Source organism: Taudactylus pleione, unplaced genomic scaffold (genome assembly GCF_031769625.1).
Source record: "Taudactylus pleione unplaced genomic scaffold, aTauple2 ptg000274l, whole genome shotgun sequence".
Taxonomy (NCBI): domain Eukaryota; kingdom Metazoa; phylum Chordata; class Amphibia; order Anura; family Myobatrachidae; genus Taudactylus; species Taudactylus pleione.
In genome coordinates this window covers 1,905,976-1,933,495 of record NW_028284676.1, presented here as the reverse complement: position 1 = coordinate 1,933,495, position 27,520 = coordinate 1,905,976, and the positions used below count along the sequence as shown (strand labels likewise).

Below are 27,520 nucleotides of genomic sequence, written 5' to 3'. Positions count from 1 at the left end.
GTTGATCTGTTTCTTTGTGGGAAACAGCTGAAGCTACTATGAAACGCTCCACTTGCAGCTTTCAAAAGGATTTTGACTATATACTTGAAAATCTTCAACCCTACATTGGCCCATTACAATACAGGTAGCCTGGCCAACCTGTGGCTCTCCAGCTGTTATGAAACTACAAGTCCCAGCATACCCTCCCACCGATCAGCTGCTAAAGCATGTCAGGACTTGTAGTTTCACAACAACTAGAGAGTCAAAGGATGACCAAGCCAGCAATACAGGAAGCCTGACCGCCCAGTGGTGGGTTCTATCAGTTGACGCTTCTATCGGTTAGACTTTCCAATGCACCAGTCCCAGTCATGAAAACATTTAAATGCTGTTCTCCAACCACAAAGCAGCTAACAAATGAATATGAAGGCATGGTAAATCACCTTGAAGTTAATAATTGCCCAGTAAAAGACATGGTTCTGCGGCAGAAATGCTGCCCTGTACTAGGCTACCAGTATGCTCCATCGAAAAGGGTTTATCGAAGACTATTCACTTCAAGAGAAAGCAGATAGAATGTATTTCAATGGATAAAGTGCAATGATCTTAAAACATATGTGCCACCAATACCTGTGCTCAGAGGTTGGCTCCATCTGCAAAACGCAGAAAATAAAGTCACTTAAGTCGTTATACTGCCTCTATTACTAGTATCAGATGTGACCTATTCAGAACTCCAGACCACCAGGTGCCAGGTCCTTCATCATTGACTGGCCCCATCTCCTTTCTATACCTTATATCAAGGGACAGGTCATACCTGGTTATTTCCCATGGTGGGGTACACTGTATCGGGGTACAAATAATGTGGCACTGATCTATCACATCATTATGGGTCACTTAAGGTGAATCCTTCTCTTTAATGGAGTAGAGGTTAGGCAGTAGGGTCTAAGCCTTCCTGAAGAAGAACTGTGCAATAGAAAACATTGAATACACGATGGGCCAGATTTATCAACAAGTGATATTCTTGCTATCACTCATTACTAACCTTAAATGGTGCTCCAGTCAAACAGCTCCTGTCATTTCTCAAACATATGACAGTTAGGAGCTGATTGGTTGGAGCACCATTTAAGATTAGTAACAAGTGATAACATAAATATCATTCATTGATCATTCTGGGCTATGATCTACCACAAGTGCATGGATATTAGTAGTTTATGTCCTGCCTATGTGGAGGGGCAACAAGGAAGAGTCTAGATGGATAGTGAGTATTCAATCCTAATGATCAACCATTGAAACAACACTAGGATGAAATAACAGGCCACACCTCACCTCTCTCACCACAAGTATCTGCCATCCATCTTCCTCAGATTATTTTTATTTTACATTCCACTCCTTTTATGTATTACTGAAAACAATGTCACACCTTGTAACTGCAGGGAGCAGAAAAAGCCCCCACGTTACTCATACTTACATAATCCTCAGTCCTAGCCGTCACTTCCCAGTTGCAGGCAAAGTCTCCATGGGGCTGTGATTATAAAAGGTAAATCACGGCAGAAGATCTCCAGATTCATGCTCCGTATCCCTGACTGATACACCTCGCAGAATTATTTACCCAAGTGCACAGGATGGCTCCTTACTTGCTGCTCTGTCTCCTGGCCATTTGTGGTGTTCACATTGGTATGTCCTGATATTATTATTATTATTATTATTATTATTATTATTATTATTATTATTATTATTATGTGTTTAATCAAATCTAAATAATTAAATGTCCGTTTTGTACCGGTTAGCGTTATTCTCCTATAATTTTCTTATGTTTTATTGGATAGATAGATGATAGATAGATAGATAGATAGATAGATAGATATGAGATAGATAGATTATAGGAGATAGATAGATAGATAGATAGATAGATAGATAGATAGATAGATAGATAGATAGATAGATAGATAGACAGATAGATAGACATGAGATAGATAGATAATTAGAGAGAGATAATAGATGGATGGATAGATGATAGACGAAGAGATAAATGGATGGATAAATGGATGGATGGATGGATGGATGGATGGATAGAGAGGTAATAGATGAATGGATAGATGATAGATCGATCAATAGATAGATAGATAGAATATATATATATATATATATATATACACACGTTGAGTCTTCCATATCCAAAATGCTTGGGACCAGGGGTATTTTGGATAACGGAATATTCCAGATTTTTTAATATTTGCATATCATAATGAAATATCTTGGGAATATACACACAGAATACATTTATGTGTTATATACACCTTATACACACAGCCTGCAGCTCATTTTATACAATATTTTCAATAATTTTGTGGCTCAAGCAAAGTTTGTGTACAGAAATTAAATTAATATATGTTTCATATGCACCTTATACACACAGCCTGATGGTAATTTTATACAATATTTTTAATAATTTGTGCCTTAGACAAAGTTTGTGTACATTGAACCATCAAAAATCAAAGGTTTCACTATTTCATTCATGCCAAAATAATTCCGTATTTCGTAATATTTGGATATGGGAGACTCAACCTGTATGTGTGTGTGTGTGTATATATATATATATATATACATATATATATATATATATAATTATACATACACAGCTTTGTTTATACCATGGCAAAGCACCTTTTTCTGCACTGTTGTTTTGTGATGCTCCTACCCAGCATGTCTGACATAGACTTTCTAAGTCCAGGAATCTTTCCTATATACTCCATTTAATGTGCTTTATTGCATACCTGAGGGAAAAGAGACGCCTTCAATCTGAACTAGCACCCTTCTTTATTGGTTTAAAAGCATGGAGTCTGGTAATGTATATGCACACTAGTATTAGGCACAATTCTAGGTAAGTCCTACAAGTTATATACTGTAGTGCAACTTGGGTTCATTTTTGGGGCGTGGGTGCCCCGGGATTGCTTTGGTTGATCTGTTTCAGGGCACCGCATAATAACAAATTTTTCTTTTATAGCACTTTTTAACCCTTCACTGTTTGTTTATTATACATGTACTTCACTTTTTTATTTTCATTCTTTATATGCAGCTGTGGCTGCTCTTAACTATCTCTTTACACTGCACTTTTCTTACTATGGCGGTGCCCTGGGGCGGCTTAGCTGGGCTAGTTTGGGGGAGTCCTGCGCTCTAGATTTGAACCCTAGTATGTTAGGGACCTACTCTAAAGAGGTTACCTGGATATGGTGGGTAGGCCCATAACCTTGGCCAAGATTATGCTAAAAACCTCTATTGATTGCAACATTTTACTGCATTTATATATTATCAGTAGTTTGGAGTTGTGCACCTGAGATTTGTCTGTTTTTGGGCCGCAATTAGTCTCATCAGGTAGCACCTCCCATTATATATATTCAGGTTGTGCAGTCCAGGAATCTTTCCTATATACTTTGTAATGTCAGTAGATGTCGCCACAAACTAATAGTACACACATGATTCTGGGGCAGTGCAGAAATTAGGTTTTTCTTTGTGTAGCAAGATCAATGTAATGAGATAAAGGGGTGAGAAGGAGCAATATCTGGGGCATTACTTGGTATGTGGACGGGCGCATGGGCACATTCATAGTATACTCCAAGGTATAGGAATTTTGAGCACACAGAGCTGGCACTCTTCAGTTCTTATCCTTTGCCTTTACTGGAAGCCGTATTAAACCTTTATGTTGCATTTACTGTAGGTGAAGAAACTAATGTACTCCGAGCAATGTAATAAAAAGCATCACAAAAAGAAAATTGGCAATATTCCCTACAGTCCCTAAATTTCATGAATGTAATATATGCCATAAACGAGTCAAAACAAGTAGTAATTTACAGTTAAAGTGGAAATGTTTATTTAATGAAAAGAGATTTACTAAGGTGTCATGAGACTGTGCTATAACCTTTCCACTTTTTCATATTGCCGCTATTGTCCTGCCTTCCCGCACATCTAGGTGCACTGTGTCTAGGTGTACGGTTTGCTGAGAAGGGCACAGAGAGCAGAGAGTAGGTGCACTGTGTCTAGGTGCACGGTTTGCTGAGGAGGGCACAGAGAGCAGAGAGTAGGTGCACTGTGTCTAGGTGCACGGTGTGCTGAGGAGGGCACAGAGAGCAGAGAGTAGGTGCACTGTGTCTAGGTGCATGGTTTGCTGAGGAGGGCAGAGAGAGTAGGTGCACTGGGGGAACCACCCCCAAACTGCTAAGTGCAAAACCAGAGGACTTTGTTGTATCAAGTGTGCTCCGTAAACATACACTAGCACAATTATTTATGTATAAACGAGCACCTCTGTAAGTATACAAGGTACAGTAGGGCCCATGCAAACAACTGTTGCAGTATTATATATGATATAGGTAGAGCCATTTTAATACTCAGACAATGGGGGCAATTGTGCTGGGCCCAATGAGCTCGGAGACCCTTTTTAAAGAACTTGTCTTAGGAGCCTATTCATCATCACTAATGGGCCCATTACACGGGATGTGGGGATGAGACCGGCAGCCATCAATGCCGACAGCGGAATCCCGGCAAGGGATGTAACATAGGCGTAAAAATACCACAGCCTATGTTAATCCTGATGCCGAGGGCGCCAGCCCGAATGAAGTCCAGGGAACCCTTAGCGTTAGCCGCGCGGGGGGGTTAGTATTAGGGAGCCTAGGGGGGTTAGCATTAGGTTTGGGGGGGGTTAGGGTTAGGCACCCCTAGGAGGGAGAGTTAGGGTTAGGCACCACCGGGGGGAAGTTAGGTTGAGGAACCCCCCGGGAGGCTTAGGTTTAGGGTGCGGGGAGGGGGTGGGGGGGAGGTTAGGGTTAGGCACTAAGGGGGGAGATTAGGGTTAGGCACCACTAAGGAAGGGTTAGGGGGGGGGACAGGGGAGGGTTAGTACCTACCCCAGTCGGGATCTCCTCATGTCGGGCATCCGCTGTCGGGATTTGAACCGGAGGCTAAACAGCCGCCGGCATTTCAATCCCACTCCCCGTTACACATGTGGAAATGCTAGCCTCTGTATGGTGTAAGTAACAGCCCCATTCATTATTAGGGGCCCGACAGAGCACCCTAGTATTCAGCAAACTCAGACAACTATACATTTTTAGAGTTTACTTGCAGTAACCAACGCTATTTTCCGATGGGAAGGAAGTCTGTTGCCTCCGCAGTGAATGCCCTGCGACCGTGCGGCACAGAGGTGGTAAGGATCAATGCTGCTTTTCAGAGCTGCTGTCCCCGCACCGGATCAATGCTGAATTGCTCCTGTAAATAAATATCCACCACTGATGATAAATAGGCCCCTTAGGGGCCTATTCATCAACACTAAATTAATGTTTTTAAGGACATTTTCCTTAAATAACGTTATTTTAGCATTCATGAAGTATCTTAATGCAGGAGATATGACTGATATCTCCTGGTTAAGTTCCCCTGCGTTAATTTCCACACTCCCCATACATTTGTACATTAGTATGGGGGATGTGGAAATTATGGTATTCATCAAATTCCGAAAATTATGTATTTTCGGAATTTGATGGAGGTACTATCCGCCACTGTGAGGTGGCGAATAGCAGGTGAAACTTACCTGCTTACAGCTGGACAGGTCCCCCGACGTCTCCCTCCGGCGCTCTGGTGTGTCCTCTGACTCTGGAGGCTGGTCGGACACTGTGTTCTCCAAGCAGAACACAATAAAGATTAGAAAAAAAAACAAATTTTTTTCTATACTGTACTGTGTGCTGCTAGGAGACCACATGACAGACCAGCAGGACAGAGCCGGAGGCTGCTGCGCGTATAGGTAAGTGCGGGACGAGGGTGGAGGGGGAGTTGGGGGGGTATACAAAATTACCGCAGCTCTAAGTAGTGCTGCGCATGCGCTGGGTTTACGAATGTAACAGTGCATGCGCAGCACTGATTACAGCTGCGGTAAGTTAGAGCAGGCAGGGATAATTATCTATTTCCCAAAAAGCTGTCATCACAAAAATGACAGCTTTTCGGAATAGATAGTTATGGAGAGGACGAATGATGAATTTCTCCTGTAATAAGGTAGAACTCCATGCGAGCTCTAAACCTAATTGCCTCCATCGAATTTTATGTGTTAATGAATAGGCCCCTTAGTCCCTAATTATCCTAGAAAGAGTTAAGATCCCCTCTTACAAAACAGGGATTCCCTTCCTTCAAGATGTTTGACAAAAGTGGTTAAGATCTTTTATCTTATACAAAGAAAATGCAAATTGGATCACTAACATCAATGAATGGTCAGTCACAGAATCCTGACAAGCTCAAGTCGTAAGTCTGACCCTTTCCCAAGCATTGATCCTACACGTACAGTATGTTTTGCCAAGTGGTGTGGGGTCCGTGGGGCTTCTTTTCCCTGGCTGTATGGAAACAGCGAACTAAATCTAAAATCACACAGCACCCTGTAGACAGTATTGGAGCAAGGGCTAAGCCTGTCTGTGCAGCACAGTACAGTATATTCACATTTCTGAATATCACAAAGAGACTACACAGAATACAAACCTGAAATTTTGGCCAACATACTATCAACGATACATAACCCCCGTTAGCACTCGCTAAAGGTGTTATGTCATACTTTCAATATTTAACAAACGGCGGTAATCCAAGATTACCGCTAAATGTCACTGCATCATTCTCGCCATCTTTAGATGGCGAGAGCAATGCGTCCCCCATTGCTGGCAATGGGGACCCGGCGGCAGCCTTTCCGGCTTTAGAGAAGCCTTCCAGGCACTGCAACTTACCCGCCGAGTGAAAGTGTCACAGCTGCCAGCAACAGAAGAGAAGACACCACTGAGGAGGGAGACTGTCGCTGGACCTCACCAGACCTCGCTAATGATGAATACTAGCGGCATAATTGTTAGTAAAACTGCGATACTAAACAAAATATGCCCCTGGTAATAAGTTACGTTAATAAATGGGGCCCTGTGTCCTTAACCTCAGTAAACATAAAGGTTGTTTTTATTTACTTGTTACCCAATAGTTTCATATTGTAATTTCATAATAATAATATTTAATAAATGAGAATGTCTGAGCTTGGGTGTGTCCATATTTAGTGGGAAAATGTTGAACAGACAAATGAATGACAGACTGTGCACGACAATGACAAAACAAACCACATCATAGGTCTCCTTCCAGAAACCGGTCCAACCTTTACATTCCCTCTCTGACCACAGAGTGACGTCACTACAGCACAATATTGCTCTTTGCCACACGCTAGGAAAAACAGCATCTTGTTGTGCTGAAATGGGATCATGTCTATCTATATTAGCATTAGCAGTAATCCCATTAAAAAAATTTGTTTTTTTTTCTTTTCCTTAAAATTAATCACCGCGGCAGGCTGTGTGACAAAGTTTGGTGAAGAATATGTTCCTAGTTTTGTTTCTAATTATTATTCTGCATGGTGTCATGTGACTTCCATGGCAACCACAGTCTCATGAAACATGGTGTAGCAAGCAGAGAGGTTTTGTAATACTCCTCTGAGCTCTGACTAACCCCTCCCCCCATCCCTCTCTTCATTATCACATGACATGCTGGTAGTCTAAGTGTTACATTTACTATGCATCAATTTTGGTTGATTTGATTTTTTTTTTCCTGCAAAAACCTGTGATTTTTCCCATTCTGAGAATTTCTAAAGGCAAACCTGCGGGGATTTCACATGGAAAATCTGACTTTAGACGGCATTGGACCATAGGATCTTACCATAGACAGCAATGCAAATCCTGGATTTACTACACATCGTGTTAGTAAAACGATAGAAACCAATGAAAAATCACATAATATTAAAAAAAAAATAGACTAGCACATGAGTTTGTATGTGATAAGGCCTCCAATTTGCCCAAACTTTTGAAAAAAAACTTATGATGACAATTTAAAATCACAGACAACTAAAAAGTAATCTAAAATGTATAACACACTCACCACAAATTAGGGGTGAGCGGGTTCGGATTTCTGAAATCCGAACCCCCCCGAGCCCCCCCGATCCGAGTCCGATCCGAGTCAGGCTCGACTTTTCCCGCCTGACTCGGATCTGAAATCGAGGCAAAACGTCATCATCCCGCCTTCCGAGTCTCGCGGGTTTTGGATCCTATAAGGTACCCGCGTCGGCGCCATTTTCTCACTCGGCTGTGGACAGTGAAGAGGGAGGGTGGGAGTTAGGGCTGTGTAGTGTAGTGTAGTGTAGTGTAGTGCTGCTGTTGTCCACTACTTCAAAGTCCATAGGGGCTGGCTGTGTTGTGCTGTGCTGCTGTTGTTAATAGGGGCTGTGTCCACTACTTCAAAGTCCATAGGGGCTGGCTGGACTGTGTTGTGCAGTCAGTTCTCCATAGGGGCTGTGTCCACTCCAAAGTCCTGTGCAGTGTCCCAGTCCTAAAGGGGTGCTGTAGTGTTGTCCAGGGGGTGCTCTGTCCATCAGGGGTGCACCCCCCAAGTGCTAAAAAAATAATATATTTTCTGTGTTTGTGAATTGTGTGCGCAGTAGCCACACGTGCATCAACAAAGTAGTGCCAAGCGTGCGCCTGTGTCATAAGTAAAGGGCCGGCTGGCTTGACCGTTAAAGGGTGCTGTAACCCCCAAAGTACACTCCAGTCCAAACCAAAAAAAAAATTATTTTCTGTGTTTGTGAATTGTGTGCGCAGTAGCCGCACGTGCATCAACAAAGTAGTGCCAAGCGTGCGCCTGTGTCATAAGTAAAGGGCCGGCTGGCTTGACCGTTAAAGGGAGCTGTAACCCCCGAAAGTACACTCCAGTCCAAACCAAAAAAAAATTATTTTCTGTGTTTGTGAATTGTGTGCGCAGTAGCCGCACGTGCATCAACAAAGTAGTGCCAAGCGTGCGCCTGTGTCATAAGTAAAGGGCCGGCTGGCTTGACCGTTAAAGGTTGCTGTAACCCCCGAAAGTACACTCCAGTCCAAACCAAAAAAAAATTATTTTCTGTGTTTGTGAATTGTGTGCGCAGTAGCCGCACGTGCATCAACAAAGTAGTGCCAAGCGTGCGCCTGTGTCATAAGTAAAGGGCCGGCTGGCTTGACCGTTAAAGGGTGCTGTAACCCCCGAAAGTACACTCCAGTCCAAACCAAAAAAAAATAATTTTCTATGTCTGTGAATTGTGTGCGCAGTAGCCGCACGTGCATCAACAAAGTAGTGCCAAGCGTGCGCCTGTGTCATAAGTAAAGGGCCGGCTGGCTTGACCGTTAAAGGGTGCTGTAACCCCCAAAGTACACTCCAGTCCAAACCAAAAAAAAAATTATTTTCTGTGTTTGTGAATTGTGTGCGCAGTAGCCGCACGTGCATCAACAAAGTAGTGCCAAGCGTGCGCCTGTGTCATAAGTAAAGGGCCGGCTGGCTTGACCGTTAAAGGGTGCTGTAACCCCCGAAAGTACACTCCAGTCCAAACCAAAAAAAAAATATTTTCTGTGTTTGTGAATTGTGTGCGCAGTAGCCGCACGTGCATCAACAAAGTAGTGCCAAGTGTGCGCCTGTGTCATAAGTAAAGGGCCGGCTGGCTTGACCGTTAAAGGGTGCTGTAACCCCCGAAAGTACACTCCAGTCCAAACCAAAAAAAATATATTTTCTGTGTTTGTGAATTGTGTGCGCAGTAGCCGCACGTGCATCAACAAAGTAGTGCCAAGCGTGCGCCTGTGTCATAAGTAAAGGGCCGGCTGGCTTGACCGTTAAAGGGTGCTGTAACCCCCAAAGTACACTCCAGTCCAAACCAAAAAAAAAATATTTTCTGTGTTTGTGAATTGTGTGCGCAGTAGCCGCACGTGCATCAACAAAGTAGTGCCAAGCGTGCGCCTGTGTCATAAGTAAAGGGCCGGCTGGCTTGACCGTTAAAGGGTGCTGTAACCCCCAAAGTACACTCCAGTCCAAACCAAAAAATATATATTTTCTGTGTTTGTGACTTGTGTGCACTGTGGCTGCACGTGCATCAACAAAGGAGCAGCGCCAAGCGTGCGCCTGTGTCCCATAAGTAAAGGGCCGACTGGCTCATTTCTTAAAGGGTGGTGTAACCCACAAAGTGCACTACTCTCCAGCAAAAATAAAAAAATATTTTCTGTGTTTGTGTGCGCTTTAGCCGCACGTATATATCAATATAACATAAATGGAGGACCAAACTTTCTCCGATAAAAATAAAATAGGGAAAGATCAAGAACCACTTCCTCCTAGTGCTGTTGCTGCTGCTGGGAGTTGTTCATCATCCCAGAGAGGAAGTAGGAACATCACTACTTTTACTAAACAATTGACCCTCCAACAGTCCCTAGCGATGAGGATGAAGTACGACAGCAGTCATCCTGAAGAAAAACGTATAACTGAGGCCTTGACTGCTATGTTGGTGTTAGACATGCGTCCGGTATCCGCCATTAGTGCAGTGGGATTTAGACAATTGATGGAGGTAGTGTGTCCCCGGTTCCAAATCCCAACTAGATTCCACCTGCATCCTCAAAGCAGCAGCGACAAGCGTGCGTCTGTCTGTTAAAGGGTGGTGACACCCTCAAAGTGTGCTACACAAACAATAAAAATATTGTTCTTTTTTTTTCTGTCTTTGTGAAATGTGTGGGCTGTAGCCGCACCTGCATCCTCAAAGCAGCAGCGACAAGCGTGCGTCTGTCTGTTAAAGGGTGGTGACACCCTCAAAGTGTGCTACACAAACAATAAAAATATTCTTCTTTTTTTTTCTGTCTATGTGAAATGTGTGGGCTGTATCCGCACCTGCATCCTCAAAGCAGCAGCGACAAGCGTGCGTCTGTCTGTTAAAGGGTGGTGACACCCTCAAAGTGTGCTACACAAACAATAAAAATATTGTTCTTTTTTTTTCTGTCTTTGTGAAATGTGTGGGCTGTAGCCGCACCTGCATCCTCAAAGCAGCAGCGACAAGCGTGCGTCTGTCTGTTAAAGGGTGGTGACACCCTCAAAGTGTGCTACACAAGCAATAAAAATATTGTTCTTTTTTTTTCTGTCTTTGTGAAATGTGTGGGCTGTAGCCGCACCTGCATCCTTAAAGCAGCAGCGACAAGCGTGCGTCTGTCTGTTAAAGGGTGGTGACACCCTCAAAGTGTGCTACACAAACAATAAAAATATTGTTCTTTTTTTTTCTGTCTATGTGAAATGTGTGGGCTGTATCCGCACCTGCATCCTCAAAGCAGCAGCGACAAGCGTGCGTCTGTCTGTTAAAGGGTGGTGACACCCTCAAAGTGTGCTACACAAACAATAAAAATATTGTTCTTTTTTTTTCTGTCTTTGTGAAATGTGTGGGCTGTAGCCGCACCTGCATCCTCAAAGCAGCAGCGACAAGCGTGCGTCTGTCTGTTAAAGGGTGGTGACACCCTCAAAGTGTGCTACACAAACAATAAAAATATTGTTCTTTTTTTTTCTGTCTTTGTGAAATGTGTGGGCTGTAGCCGCACCTGCATCCTCAAAGCAGCAGCGACAAGCGTGCGTCTGTCTGTTAAAGGGTGGTGACACCCTCAAAGTGTGCTACACAAACAATAAAAATATTCTTCTTTTTTTCTGTCTATGTGAAATGTGTGGGCTGTATCCGCACCTGCATCCTCAAAGCAGCAGCGACAAGCGTGCGTCTGTCTGTTAAAGGGTGGTGACACCCTCAAAGTGTGCTACACAAACAATAAAAATATTGTTCTTTTTTTTTCTGTCTTTGTGAAATGTGGGCTGTAGCCGCACCTGCATCCTCAAAGCAGCAGCGACAAGCGTGCGTCTGTCTGTTAAAGGGTGGTGACACCCTCAAAGTGTGCTACACAAACAATAAAAATATTCTTCTTTTTTTTCTATGTGAAATGTGTGGGCTGTATCCGCACCTGCATCCTCAAAGCAGCAGCGACAAGCGTGCGTCTGTCTGTTAAAGGGTGGTGACACCCTCAAAGTGTGCTACACAAACAATAAAAATATTCTTTTTTTTTTCTGTCTTTGTGAAATGTGTGGGCTGTATCCGCACCTGCATCCTCAAAGCAGCAGCGACAAGCGTGCGTCTGTCTGTTAAAGGGTGGTGACACCCTCAAAGTGTGCTACACAAACAATAAAAATATTGTTCTTTTTTTTTCTGTCTTTGTGAAATGTGTGGGCTGTATCCGCACCTGCATCCTCAAAGCAGCAGCGACAAGCGTGCGTCTGTCTGTTAAAGGGTGGTGACACCCTCAAAGTGTGCTACACAAACAATAAAAATATTGTTCTTTTTTTTTCTGTCTTTGTGAAATGTGTGGGCTGTAGCCGCACCTGCATCCTCAAAGCAGCAGCGACAAGCGTGCGTCTGTCTGTTAAAGGGTGGTGACACCCTCAAAGTGTGCTACACAAACAATAAAAATATTGTTCTTTTTTTTTCTGTCTTTGTGAAATGTGTGGGCTGTATCCGCACCTGCATCCTCAAAGCAGCAGCGACAAGCGTGCGTCTGTCTGTTAAAGGGTGGTGACACCCTCAAAGTGTGCTACACAAACAATAAAAATAGTGTTCTTTTTTTTCTGTCTTTGTGAAATGTGTGGGCTGTAGCCGCACCTGCATCCTCAAAGCAGCAGCGACAAGTGTGCGTCTGTCTGTTAAAGGGTGGTGACACCCTCAAAGTGTGCTACACAAACAATAAAAATATTCTTCTTTTTTTTCTGTCTTTGTGAAATGTGTGGGCTGTAGCCGCACCTGCATCCTCAAAGCAGCAGCGACAAGCGTGCGTCTGTCTGTTAAAGGGTGGTGACACCCTCAAAGTGTGCTACACAAACAATAAAAATATTGTTCTTTTTTTTCTGTCTTTGTGAAATGTGTGGGCTGTAGCCGCACCTGCATCCTTAAAGCAGCAGCGACAAGCGTGCGTCTGTCTGTTAAAGGGTGGTGACACCCTCAAAGTGTGCTACACAAACAATAAAAATATTGTTCTTTTTTTTTCTGTCTATGTGAAATGTGTGGGCTGTATCCGCACCTGCATCCTCAAAGCAGCAGCGACAAGCGTGCGTCTGTCTGTTAAAGGGTGGTGACACCCTCAAAGTGTGCTACACAAACAATAAAAATATTGTTCTTTTTTTTTCTGTCTATGTGAAATGTGTGGGCTGTATCCGCACCTGCATCCTCAAAGCAGCAGCGACAAGCGTGCGTCTGTCTGTTAAAGGGTGGTGACACCCTCAAAGTGTGCTACACAAACAATAAAAATATTGTTCTTTTTTTTTCTGTCTTTGTGAAATGTGTGGGCTGTAGCCGCACCTGCATCCTCAAAGCAGCAGCGACAAGCGTGCGTCTGTCTGTTAAAGGGTGGTGACACCCTCAAAGTGTGCTACACAAACAATAAAAATATTCTTCTTTTTTTTCTGTCTATGTGAAATGTGTGGGCTGTAGCCGCACCTGCATCCTCAAAGCAGCAGCGACAAGCGTGCGTCTGTCTGTTAAAGGGTGGTGACACCCTCAAAGTGTGCTACACAAACAATAAAAATATTGTTCTTTTTTTTTCTGTCTTTGTGAAATGTGGGCTGTAGCCGCACCTGCATCCTCAAAGCAGCAGCGACAAGCGTGTGTCTGTCTGTTAAAGGGTGGTGACACCCTCAAAGTGTGCTACACAAACAATAAAAATATTCTTCTTTTTTTTCTGTCTATGTGAAATGTGTGGGCTGTATCCGCACCTGCATCCTCAAAGCAGCAGCGACAAGCGTGCGTCTGTCTGTTAAAGGGTGGTGACACCCTCAAAGTGTGCTACACAAACAATAAAAATATTGTTCTTTTTTTTTCTGTCTTTGTGAAATGTGTGGGCTGTATCCGCACCTGCATCCTCAAAGCAGCAGCGACAAGCGTGCGTCTGTCTGTTAAAGGGTGGTGACACCCTCAAAGTGTGCTACACAAACAATAAAAATATTGTTCTTTTTTTTTCTGTCTTTGTGAAATGTGTGGGCTGTAGCCGCACCTGCATCCTCAAAGCAGCAGCGACAAGCGTGCGTCTGTCTGTTAAAGGGTGGTGACACCCTCAAAGTGTGCTACACAAACAATAAAAATATTCTTCTTTTTTTTCTGTCTATGTGAAATGTGTGGGCTGTATCCGCACCTGCATCCTCAAAGCAGCAGCGACAAGCGTGCGTCTGTCTGTTAAAGGGTGGTGACACCCTCAAAGTGTGCTACACAAACAATAAAAATATTGTTCTTTTTTTTTCTGTCTTTGTGAAATGTGTGGGCTGTAGCCGCACCTGGATCCTTAAAGCAGCAGCGACAAGCGTGCGTCTGTCTGTTAAAGGGTGGTGACACCCTCAAAGTGTGCTACACAAACAATAAAAATATTGTTCTTTTTTTTTTCTGTCTTTGTGAATTGTGTGGGCTGTAGCCGCACTTGCATCCTCAAAGCAGCAGTGACAAGCGTGCGTCTGTCTGTTAAAGGGTGGTGACACCCTCAAAGTGTGCTACTCAAACAATTAAAATATTGTTCTTTTTTTTTCGGTCTTTGTGAAATGTGTGGGCTGTAGCCGCACCTGCATCCTTAAAGCAGCAGCAACAAGCGTGCGTCTGTCTGTTAAAGGGTGGTGACACCCTCAAAGTGTGCTACACAAACAATAAAAATATTCTTCTTCTTTTTTCTGTCTTTGTGAATTGTGTGGGCTGTAGCCGCACTTGCATCCTCAAAGCAGCAGCGACAAGCGTGCGTCTGTCTGTTAAAGGATTACATCGGTGACAGCATCCAAGTAGGCATGTCAGACAGTCCGTACCTGTACTGGCAGGAAAAAGAAGCAATTTGGAGGTCCCTGTACAAACTGGCTCTATTTTACCTGAGTTGCCCCCCCTCCAGTGTGTACTCCGAAAGAGTGTTTAGTGCAGCCGGGAACCTTGTCAGCGAAAGGCGTAGGAGGTTGCTTCCTCAAAATGTGGAGAAGATGATGTTCATAAAATGAATTATCAACTCTTCCAGGGAGACCAGCCTCCAGAACGTACAGAGGGACCTGTGGTTCCAGCGGGGACGAATTAATACTCTGTGAGGATGAGGATGTACACACTGAAGAGGGTGAGGAATCGGTGGATGAGGAGGATGAGGATGACATCTTGCCTCCGTAGAGCCAGTTTGTGCAGGGACAGATAAATTGCCAGCTTGTTTTGTGGGGGCCCAAACGAACCAATCATTTCAGCCACAGTTGTGTGGCAGACCCTGGCGCTGAAATGATTGGTTTGTTAAAGTGTGCATGTCCTGTTTATACAACATAAGGGTGGGTGGGAGGGCCCAAGGACAATTCCATCTTGCACCTCTTTTTTTTCTTTGCATTATGTACAGTTTGGGGCCTAGTTTTTCAAACTGCCATTCTGTCTGCCACTGCAGTTTCACGCCTAGATGGGTCACGTGTTTGTGCCGCCCACTCGTGTCGCTTAGCATAGTCATCCAGCTACCTCGGTGCAACCTTTTGGACATAAAAACACTATTGTGAGGTGTGAGGTGTTCAGAATAGACTGGAAATGAGTGGAAATTAAGGTTATTGAGGTTAATAATAGCATAGGAGCAGAAAAACCTACAAATTCTGTGATTTTAGCTGTTTTTATGCTTTTTTTCAAAAAAATACAGATCCAAAACACAAAACCCAGAACCCAAAACACGGAAGGGTGGTTTTGACAAAACCAATCCAGATCCAAAACACGAAGAAAGATCCAGATCCAAAACCAAAACACAAAAAGTGGCCGGTGCACACCCCTACCACAAATACACCACAGCCACACACAAGACTGAATTAAAGTAAGTTACCAGAAAAAAAAATACAACAAACTTTAAAAATACACAACACAGAAATACACAAAACTACTTACAAAAAATCAGACACAAAAACAAGCACTAATCTCCTCCAAATCAATCTAAACTAGTTTGAATTTTCCTTTCTCCACAAGTACCAACTCCTTCCAACCGCCTCTCTGCTATCTCTTCCTGTACTTCCCAGCACTTTCTTAAACTTAACATGTCTAAGGGCTCTATTTATTAACATTATTTTTACAAAAATAAAGTGAAAAAGGGTGTTTTCACACTCTTTTCACATTATTTTAGTATCACCTATAGTTATTACAGGGCAATTGGAGTAGAATTCGTAAAATTCTACTCCAACCCCTAAGTATCACTTATTTTTAGTAAAGCAGATCGCATTTCCCATAATTGTAATGGGAAATGTGATCCGACCATAGTTACTAAAAATAAATTGTAAAAAAATATCAGGGAAAGCCCTGTGATAATAACGCCACCTGGAGGTGGCTTTATCCAGGGTCTCCCCCGGTTACCGGACTCCTGGCCTGCTCTAACAGGGAGAGCAGAGCCGGGAGTCGGTCCCTGTAATCAGCTGTGTGGTCTAAACAGACCACACGATGATTACTGTAAAAAAAATAAAAAAAAATAGTAAAAAAAAAAATTACTTACCTGACTCCAGGGACCGGTGATCGGGCCTCCGGTGATGACTCCCCTCCGGTCAGCTGGTCTCCCATAGTTCCCTGCTGCCCGGTCATCAGGTGATCGGGCCCCAGTGCAGTATGGGAGATCACCTGACCGGAAGAATGGAGACCATCACCGGAGGCTTGGAGCATGCAGGTAAGTGTAAGTAAGGGAGGGGGGGTCGCGGGGGGCGGGGCTTAGCACCGGCGCGGGGCTTAGCACGGGGGGGTAGCAGCGGCGACCGGTCGGCGCATGCGCGGGCACTTAATCACGGTATTTTTTGCGAAAATACCGTGATAAGGCTCCAGAGGGGTTTTGTAGGGACAGAGCTTTATCGTAAGCTCTGTCCCTGCAACGGATTTGTAGTAAATCCCTGTGATATTGCCTGAATTCGCAATGCGAATTCAGTCGGTAATAGCATACTACAATCTGCATTACAAATGCGGATTGTAGTAAATAGACCCCTAAGAATGAGCTGTTCACTTCCCACCCTCCCGCATAAACTCACTTCCCACAACTTCATTATCTATTAACGGCACAATTATCTCCTCTAGCCCCAAAGTGCGCTGTCTTGGAGTTATTCTTGACTCCTCCTTCTCCTTCAAACCACAGATTTGGTACCTCTCGCCGTCCTGCCACTTCCATCTCAAAAATATTTCTAGGATCAGACACTTTCTCACCCTGGAGGCAACTAAGACCCTCATCCATTCATTGGTCATCTCCAGATTGGACTCTTATCTGGCCTCCCTGACTCCCACCTCGCTATACTCCAATTTGTTCTCAATGCTGCTACTCGGCTCATCTTTCTCTCCAAATGTTCTACATCTGCCTCCCCTCTCCTACAGGCCTTACACTGGCTCCCCTTCCTCTTCAGAACCCAATTCAAGGCTCTTACACTCACTTACAAAGCCCTCACCCAATCCTCTACCATTTACATCTCTGACCTCATCTCCCTTCACACACCTGCCTGCCCTCTTTTCTCAACAAACGCACGCCGCCTTTCATGCCAACTGATTACTTCCTCTCACTCCCACCTCCAAGATTTTCCCAGTGCTGCTCCTTACCTCTGGAACTCTCTCCTATCAGACTCTCCACCTATCTTCAAATCTTCATACGGGCTCTCAAGACCCACAACTTCATTAAAGCCTTCAAGCTTTCATCCTAACCCGCAGCTCAAATCTCCATTAGCAGGGCCCTCTTCCCTCATGCGCTTTCCTTACCTTACTCATAAGATCATCTACGCCTAACTCCCCACAATGGCACCTAACACTTGGTAGCTGACGTCCTGCTGCTTATTTGAGTGTTATGATCACTATTGCAGCAATGTTTATAAACTATGTCCTTGTCCTACATTGTTTTGTACTGTAAGTCGCTGTCTTCTGGTTTTCTCCTTTGTTTAAGTACTTTGTTAGGCGCTGTGGAACCCTTGTGGCGCCATATAAATAAAGGATAATAATAGCCACTACAGTGCTCGTGTTTGGACGGTTTGGGGTGTTTTTATAAGATAATTGACACAGTTGCATGTAATGCTTCTACCAATAGGAAACCGATTGGAAGTGTTTACTGATTTCTGTTGATTTCTATTAGTTTCAGTCAATTTAACTGCGGAGTCTATAATAAAATATCAATCCAACAAATATTTAGACAGAGAAAAATCCTATGGGTAATGCCATCGAAAGACAACATGGCCACAAAAACGATGGTTAGTAAGTACTACATTTAGAACCTCCAAAACGCTGTTGATGTCCAGCGATTTGGTTTAGAAGTAAAACATGATTCTTAGTAAATTTACTCCTGAGTCTGCGTATGTGACTGGCAGCCATGTTTGTCTGCCCTCCAGGGAAATTGTGAAATGAAAATGAGACAGCTAATTATAGAAAGACATGATCAGCTGTATGCTTAAGAGGTATTTAACTTGCTATTTAAAGAAAATAAATTTACACTGTTGCCCTGATTCAGTGGTGAACGCAAACCACAAGTTCACGTAGTTGAGCGATTCTTTGCATCTGTACATGTGCAAAATATTTAGATAACCCTAAGGCGCATATGTTATACAAAGTGTACGCACAAAGAAGCTGTTGCTTATGGGAACAATGGTATCATAAAATGAGAGATAAAATGATGGGCGTTACTGGGAGGTGACCTGAAGGGAACATGTTGGGTACCACGATGGTGAAGTTTTAAGTACCACTGGTGGTGTTACAACGTGCAGAGACGCTGATAGTGGGCGGTCCTTGCACATTCAGGTGCGTGCTAGTCAACAAGGGGAAGGCTGATACTTTCATTTGCATATTATCCCTCCCGCGACTCCGGCAAGAGACTCTGGAGCAGACACAGCAGTGTCCATTTCTGAATTAGGTCCTATGTGGTGTTATTAACATTTTCTTTCTTTTTCTTGCAGGTCAGGTTCACGCTCAGAGAGAATGTTATAAGTGTGATTTTAAGATCTTCAACCAGTGTATGTTTACCAATAGCAGGAGCGTTCAGTGCATAGATGATTCATACAGCTGTGGACGTATGAGGTTCTTACTAGGTAACGCATGTTCTTTATTTCTTTGGAAACTTTATCAGTATTAATGAAGCACTTCGCTTTTAGTAAATTCAAGGTGGAAGAATTAACTGGAACATATCCGCCATATTCCCTGAGACTTAAGGAGGGTATCCACTACGCGACCTGAAAGTCTGAACGTCTAGCGTTCAGACCTTCAGGTCGCCGAGGTGTAGTGCCCGCACTGAACGGCGTTCACTGAAGGAGCCCGACCTCCTATCTCTGAACATGCCGAACCTGACGAGCGTCGTCAGGTTGACGGGCCTGTTCTGTAGACAGTCGGGGACGGCAAGGACTCAGCATGCAGGCACATCGCTGGTCCTTGCCGGCTATCCATTACCCGACTTTGTGAACAATGCGACCAAAACCTCCTGGTTTTGGTCGGACTGTTCACAAAGTCAGGCAATGGAGAGGCCCCTTTACAGTACGCTGATCTAGTTGGTGGTAATTAGAATTGATATTGAGAATGAGAGTAATATTTGACAGGTATTTTGCCAGATGATTAGGTTGTTTAGGTCTAATTGGCAGCAACTAGAAGGACCCAAAAACTGTATTCAGGTGTCACACCAAATGGCTGCTAATTCTGCTCGGGTGATGACCTTCATCATTGGTACATGTTAACTGTGACCCCGGTGTGATTCATGCCCAAAGATTTCTTTTCAAATATTGCCCTATGCAAATACTACCTTAAGATTTAAGATTTAATGGATGGCAAGGGCAACTAAGATTGAATTAGCTGTTGAACAGAAGTGAAGGATTTGATAGATGTTTATTGGGGTAGTTGATGACTAAGTGGGGAAGATTCAATAAGTTGGTGAGTAGAATAGGAAAATTGAATAAATGTTTATTGCTGTAGATGACAAGTACTGTACAAGAGGAAGATTTGACATACCGTATGTGTATTGGAATAGCTGGTGGGTAGAAGAAGAGAATCTGATAGATGTATGTTGTGCTGGTTGGTGAATAGAAGATTAGGAAAATTTGATATATGTTGATTGAAATAGTCGATGAATAGAAGAGGGGGTTCTGATAGATTTTTGTTGGGAAGATTGGTGGGAAGAAAAAGTGAATTTTATAGATGTTTTTGGGCTACCCAGTGAATAGACCTGATAGATGTTGGGGTAGTTTGTGTGAAGGAGAGGACCTGATAGATGTTTGTTGGGGTACTTTGTGTGAAGGAGAGGACCTGATAGATGTTTGTTGGGGTAGTTGGTAAAGAGAAGAAGACCTGAATGATGTTGTTGGGGTAGTTGTTGAGAAGAAGAGGACCTGTGAGATGTTTGTTGGGGTAATTTGTGAGAAGATGACCTGATAGATGTTAGTTTGGGATAGTTGGTAAGAATTAGAAGATAACCTGATAGATGATTGTTGGGGTAGTTGGTGGGAAGGAAAAGACCTAATATATGTTTGTTGGGGTAGTTGGTGAGAAAAAGAAGAAAGCCTGAAAGATGTTTGCTGGGGTAGGTGGTGAGAAGTAGAAGACCTAAAAGATGTTTGTTGGGGTAGTTGGTAAGAAATAGAAGATAACTTGATAGATGTTTGTTGGGGTAGTTGGTGAGAAGAAGAAGAGTTAGTTGGGATAGTTGGTGAGGAGAAGAGGACCTGGTAGATGTTAGTTGGGATAGTTGATGAGAAGACAAAGAGGATCTGATAGATGTTAGTTGGGGTAGTTGGTGAGAAGACGTAGAAGACCTGATAGATGTTAATTAGGGTAGTTTGTGATAAATTGAAGATGACCTGATAGATGTTTGTTGGGGTAGTTTGTGAGAAGAAGAGAACTTTATAGATGTTTGTTGGGATAGTTGTGAATAGAAGAGGAGGATCTAATATGTCTATCTTTTAATGTGTCCACATACATCTAGCCTCCTTGTGCGTTAAACAACCCTTCTAGTCACACCATACCGTAGCCCGACTTGGTGACACTGAGCATATTTTTGTGCAACTTTTTCCCTTAAAAATGTGTCTTATTTTCACAGCTATGTGAATAGGATGCCTAAGCAGCTTCTGCTGATTAAAATGATATGCAGAATGCCTATATTCTGTGTGCGACTGCGGGTGTATCTGCATGCGAAATGCTACGTTACATTGTCATAGCCACTGTAACGTAGCAATTTGCATGCAGATATAACCGCGAATAAGACACATTTTAAGTGAAAAAGTTGCACGAAAAGACGCTCTGAGCTACCGAGTCGCACAGCGCTCACGTGTTATGTGTAACGCACGGAGGATAGATACATCTGTAGTCTATAAAACAAATTTAAAACTGAAAAGTTATACTCAACCAACGCTATAAATGCTGATGTACAGTATACTTAAGAGAAGAGCAGCATAGAATTATATTGTTTAAATGTTATTGGTTTTCTTGTTCCTCAGTTTTCAATTTTCCTTGAAACATCTTTCAAAAATGGTAATTTACTAATTGCAGTGATCTTGATACGCCTCCTACCAATAAATCCCTAAATACTGTAAACACGCAATCATGTATTTTGTCCTGCTAACAAAGATGCCTGTTCTTCTTCCCATAACAGGAAACCAGCAAGTGTTTGAGAGGTTTGCATGTTTTCAGGCGGCTGAATGCAACAGATCTTCCCCAGTGACCGGAGTGCTCAATGTGTTCCAGTTCAACTCTACCTGTTGTTCAACAAGTTTCTGCAATGGGGCCTTCACAGCCCAAGCTCCCCACCTCCTCTTTCTAGCAACACTCAGTGTTTTTATACTGCACATTATATCTTGAAGCGAACAATGATTCTGTGTGGGGTTCTATGGGATACAGAATGTGACTCATTCATGTCTATATTCTTTATTTTGCCCACTACATGGAAACATATGGGGTGAGGTTCTAACACTGTGCAAATACAAGAAGTACTAGCTTATATAAGGGAAGACTGCGCCATAGTTAATACAACCATTTGTATTTATTTGGCTATGCACAATTAAATGAAAGAGAACATGTGATTATTTGGGAAACATGAAGCTGCCCTCCGCATGTGTTTCAGATATTAGTCCTAGTCCTTGTGAATTTCATACATTTATCCTATAGCTGAACTAATATGATTTATAAGAAAAAACATTTTTCGATAATAGTCCCACCCACGAGTCCAACAAAGATATATCTACTGATGCCATCCATGCCAGTACCGTGCCTAAAGATGGCTGTAATTTGGACAAAACTCCAGATTGCACCATGTTAACTTATAAAATATAACACTTTACAGTACAGGTAAATATCATTACAGGCACATGATGCTAGTACTTCAGTGGATGGTCAGGGTCATTCTTCCCATGAGTGAGAACCTTGTCTCAGATGGAAACATCATGGGTTACTATCACCCCATCTCCTGCCCTCTAACATGCCTCAACCCCATTCCTACCAGCTCCCTGGTCAGTCTTCAGGAATTTATTCCATAAATTGCACTAAGTAGTCTTCCCCTCTTGTGATAATCCACCCACCATGTCATTCAGTGCTATACCTGTGAGCTGCACGGTAGATGGGGGCACCAGTGTGGGTGGAAGCTCCCAGCTGGTACTGTAGGTCCATCACCTTTAAATTAATTTAGCCATAGATCCCCATAAAACAATTACCTTGGTGCAGTAACCGAATACTTGTCAGGCTTATCAGTGGAACAAAGCATATCTCAATCATTAAGTGCCTTTGTATTAATTAGTATTGAGTGCATACAGATATATTTTGTGTATTCAGAATTAGCTAATATAGAATAAACCTCCTCATATCTATCCCTACCTCTCCATTCAAACATACAAAGGTGCTGAAAGCCAATCTCAAAGTCTCTCTACAGGTGGGGTTAATGAGGGGTTAAATTGAGCAACCCAGAAAACTTGCCTGTTGGTGGATGACTTTGAAGATCTTAAAGGACGAAAACTTGGGTTCCACTAACACTTTCTCTAAAGTCATGTGGGTGGTTCGACTGACAACACCCGTCACTCACACACTCAGTGACGCAGCCATTTTCATAGGAATGGAACTCCCATGAGCTGCCTGAATGTAGTAGAGGCAGCTTTTTCATGGGCTGAATGAAAAATGTGGACATTTATTAAACCCATCGCACAAGTAACCGTGTAAATTGGTTGTTGTAACCCACTGCAAGTCATCAGACATTTCCTTTTATGTTTAAACTGTATTCGGAAATTGACATAATTTTGACTACAATATAGAATCTTCATTTTTACCAGTTCTTTTTATGTTACTGTACTTGTGAGCCTGCTTTCCTAAACACCCTGCATTGTGCCCTAGTGATGTCACTAGTCCTTAGTGCTTCTCCCGGATTTAGGTCCCGCTGATAAAATGATTGACACCAGCATGTTTAGACAACAAGTGAACTTTAGGCTTCATTGATAACATTGTGTATATTGGCCAAATGTGCTGCTGCCCATAGCAACCAACCACACATTTGGTTCCGTTAAACTAAATTGTACTATAATCATTGCTGAATAATATGTCATACATTTCACCAATCTGTGACAGAATCATGGTACTAAATATTACTATTCTCTCAAAGTGTATATTGCTGCAGTATATAGTAAACCACACATTCTATGTACAATGTCAAAGTGTGCATTAATATTGGCCACACATACTCCAAAATGAGGTAGTGAGAGGGCAATTGGCTCCCTATTGCTACAATTAGAGCCCATACATGACCTCCATGGCCCATAATGATCCTATTGAAAATTTTAGGTTGAGCATTGGAACAGTCTGATCCACCTACCTCTAACAAGGGACATTTTTAAAGAGACTGTTTCCTGTTTCAGTAGAGCATGCCCCTCTCACCTGCCACAATACTGGACTGTTTCAGAAAAAAGCAGGACCAGTGGCGGATGCAAAGGTGAGACTGCAGCACAGTTCAAAATTCAAATAGGGGAGCAACACCAACTGCCAGTGATTCCCCCGCCGGCGATGTTTTGCAGAGTTTGGGGCGGCAGTTGGTGTGGCTCCCCTATTTGAGTTTTGAACTGTGCTGCAGCCCCACTCTGGAGCCACCAATGAATAGGACTGCTGGCAGGTATGCAAATAATATGCAAATAAATCACAAAGGGACCCAATATGTAGCAACCGCTCTGCAAGTATTTTGCTACAAAAGATTGCAAGACAAACTGGTAACAAATATTTTGGAGAGAATGAAGGAAACCTGGCGTGACAGAAATAATTAAAGTGTATCGGTTGCCTAATCAGTCTTTCCTGTATTATTTATCAAAGAACTACATCGCGGAGGCATGAGGCACTTACCTTAATGGTATCAATAGGCCGCACCCTTGATCTGCACAAATCATGCCCTTTTCTGTCTAGACAATGCCCAATGAATGCATGGCCACACCCCTTTTTATATGTCATAGACCCACAACCTACGCATAGCCATGTGAGTCTATAAAAAATTGGGACTGCTGGTAGTTCTATCTTCCCAGTGAATTGACAGATTGTAATTTGCTCCAGCACACAAAATTGATGTCTCCCCTATGAGTGGCAGGGGCATTAAGGTGCTGTAATGTGGCGACAATGAAGCAATGTGCTGTTCTAGGTGGAAGGGCTCAGCATTCATTGCTGGCATATGACCTCACACACAATCTAAAGTTAATCCGATATATAAAAGCCTTTTGCAGTCTTCAGTAACTCATCAGTCAATATTCTCATATTAAGACACTAGTTGAGATGTTTGACATTGTGTGGTGAGTTTTTCTACCTCAATGCGAGTTATTGTCCTTTTTTATCGGCCATTGGAGGCTGAGAAATGGTTCCCTGCAATGCTATCCAAAGAGGTTACTGACAGGAAGTCTGATGTGCATGAGGGAAAACACCTCCCCCCTATCAAACCCTGTCCCATATAGCTTCATTGACATAAACAGTGGGCATATATATTTGTAAAACTTACTGTAGCTGTTTTCTATCATTTGGGTTTAATTGACATTTAAAATGTTGGGGGAGATTCATCAAATCTGGGAGAGAGATAAAGTGGAGAGAGATTAAGTACCAACCAATCAGCTTCTAACTGTCATTTTACAGGCTGTGTTTGAAAAATTACAGTTTAGATTAGAAGGTGATTGGTTGCTATGAGCAACGTCTCTCTGTTTTATCTCATTCCAAGATTTGATAAATCTCCCCCTGTTGTTTCAATTGTTTTCTACAACTGCCTGTAAATATTGAATGCATTTGACTTAAGTGAATGTAACATAGTGATTATCCAATCACATACTGCAATGATTATATACATGATTGTTAATATTGGAGATTATTGTCTACATACTACTTTAAAATAAAAGAAGTAAAGTACAGTAATTAGGTTGATATTTGTATTCATCACATTTGTTTCAGGGAAAAAAATGAAATATTTTATGTCATGGGCCCCATAGCATGTGGAAACAGCCACTGATATCTATTAGCTGTGTACATGCTTTTATACATATCTGCATTGTGCCTGAGTGATGTCACTGAGATTTATTGGTTGCTTTCTCCTGGATATAGGTTCAGCTCACAAAATGTCGGCCCCATAATGATTCTATTGATAGGTTGAGTATTGGAATAGAATAAGGTCCTTTTTTTGGAAGAGACCTATCCTGTTCTGAAATGATTATGGCTGCTGTGAACATCCTGATGATCTGATTGGCTACAGGTTCTATCCCGGCCCACTACAGAAGCGGGCAAACACGGAGGAGCAAGAGATGACTGACGTAAAAATTGTGTTCTCATTAAATAGTTAACTACCTTTTATGAATGTATCAGATAGTCATTATTCTTAACTGTCCTACTACAAATCATTATCTCCTTTTCAAGATCTCTGGAGGGAGACCAATATGGCTGCTCTAAGCATGTGAAAAGGCAGAAGGGGGTAAGTGCAGAGGGTGGATTTTACAGTGTACAGTGCAAACTGAGCTTAGAGGGGTGTTCCAATGCCTCTCTGACCACTACATCATGTGACTGTGGTTGCCGTGCCAGTCGCATGACCTTGAAGAATGATAAATCATTAATAGCAGCCTGACAAAGCAAAACAAGGAAAATGGCAATAACCAAGCTTCTTTTTATATCCTGCCACAGGGATTTATTAAAAAATATAGATTTTTGTTTCCTGGTAATGCTGCTTTAAAAAGGTTAGGATAAAATACTAAAGAAAATTGCTATTCAAATGTTTTAGAACAGAGTTTACTCACCCCATGCTTGGTGCAAAAAGGTCCGTCAGAAACCGGCGCCCCATCTGCGTCAGCACGGAAGTCGGCCTACGCTCCCATGACACTCCAGCAAGGTGAATCAGTTCCATGTGTCTGTATGGTCACCGTCCAGAAATGCCCCTTTCACTGCTCCGTAGACAGAAGGGCCAATCCGTATGCACTTGCAAACTCCATCCGTGTGTGTAAGCCGTGTCCGGCATATGTGCAGTTAGTGACTTCTTTCTAGGGAGCATGAGCAGTACACAGGTATCCCCGGGGTCCACCGCCATTTCCACTTGTGTCCCACTCAGGATCAGGCCCAGATTGTGACACGATGAATATGAGCATAGATGAACTATACAGATCCAAATACTATCTCATATGCAATCAGAGAACATTTCTGGTGTATAGTACATCTGCATAAGCATAGTACGGACCAGTGCTTACAGTGGTCCTAGAGAAGTGGTGTAACTCACCCCCTTCCCCCTCTGTGTTTTTGTTTTATTTTTAAAAAGAGGCATGGTCTCAAAAGAAAGGGGCGTGGTCACACAATAGTATTCCCAATTCAAATTATGCCACACAGTAGCTCAACCTTGATTCACCCGATTCACATTACACCACATAGTAGTGTCCCTTATTCGTGTATGACACACAGCCGTGCCCCTTTTACACAATGCCCACATTTGTGCCCCTTATACACAATGCCCACAGCAGTAGTGCCCCTTACACATAATGCCCACAGCAGTAGTGCCCCTTATGCAATGTCCATTGTAGTGGTACCCCTTATGCAGTGCCCCCATTAGCGGTAGTGCCCCTTATGCAGTGCCCCCAGTAGTGGTAGTGCCCCTTATGCAGAGCCCCCAATAGTGGTAGTGCCCCTTATGCAGTGCACTCAGTAGTGGTGTCCCTTATGCAGTGCCCCTTATGCAATGCCCACAGTGGTAGTGCCCTTCATGCAGTGCCTACAGTGGTAGTGTCCCTTATACAGTGCCCACAGTGACAGTGCCCCTTATTCAGAGACCCGAATAGTGGTGCCCCTTATGCAGTGCATCCAGTAATAGTGCCCCTTATGCAGTGTCCCTAGTAGTGGTAGTGCCCCTTATGCAGTGCCCATAGTAGTGGTAGTGCCCCCAGTAGAGGTGCCCCTTATGCAGTGTCCCTAGTAGTGGTAGTGCCCCTTATGCAGTGCCCACAGTAGTGGTAGTGCCCCCAGTAGTGGTAGTGCCCCCAGTAGTGGTGCCCCTTATTCAGTTCCCCCAGTAGTGATGCCCCTTATGCAGTGCCCACAGTGGAAGTATCCCTTATTCAGTGACCCAGTAGTGGTGCCCCTTATACAGTGCCCCCAGTAGTGGTAGTGCCCCTTATGCAGTGCCCCCAGTAGTGGTAGTGCCCTTATGCAGTGCCCCCAGTAGTGGTGCCCCTTATTCAGTGCCCCTAGTAGTGGTGCGCCTTATGCAGTGACCACAGCAGTAGT

At 43.2% G+C, this 27,520-nt stretch overlaps 1 protein-coding gene across 1 annotated transcript; it reads left to right on the top strand.

The window, feature by feature from the left end:
* Positions 1-1,578: 1,578 nt before the first annotated feature.
* On the top strand, positions 1,579-21,791 carry LOC148513674 (uncharacterized). The gene is made up of 3 exons (XM_088481551.1): positions 1,579-1,647; positions 18,745-18,876; positions 21,420-21,791. Exons 1-3 carry the CDS (start codon positions 1,596-1,598, stop codon positions 21,623-21,625), a joined length of 390 nt encoding a protein of 129 aa, XP_088337677.1. The 5' UTR covers positions 1,579-1,595; the 3' UTR covers positions 21,626-21,791.
* Positions 21,792-27,520: the final 5,729 nt, after the last annotated feature.

Bases quoted from the DNA above. Each gene is read 5' to 3' on its own strand.
- LOC148513674 (XM_088481551.1), top strand. From the start codon at position 1,596: ATGGCTCCTTACTTGCTGCTCTGTCTCCTGGCCATTTGTGGTGTTCAC. The intron at 1,648-18,744 runs GTATGTCCTGAT...TTTTTCTTGCAG, and splicing joins CATTTGTGGTGTTCACATTG to GTCAGGTTCACGCTCAGAGA. The intron at 18,877-21,419 runs GTAACGCATGTT...TTCCCATAACAG, and splicing joins ACGTATGAGGTTCTTACTAG to GAAACCAGCAAGTGTTTGAG.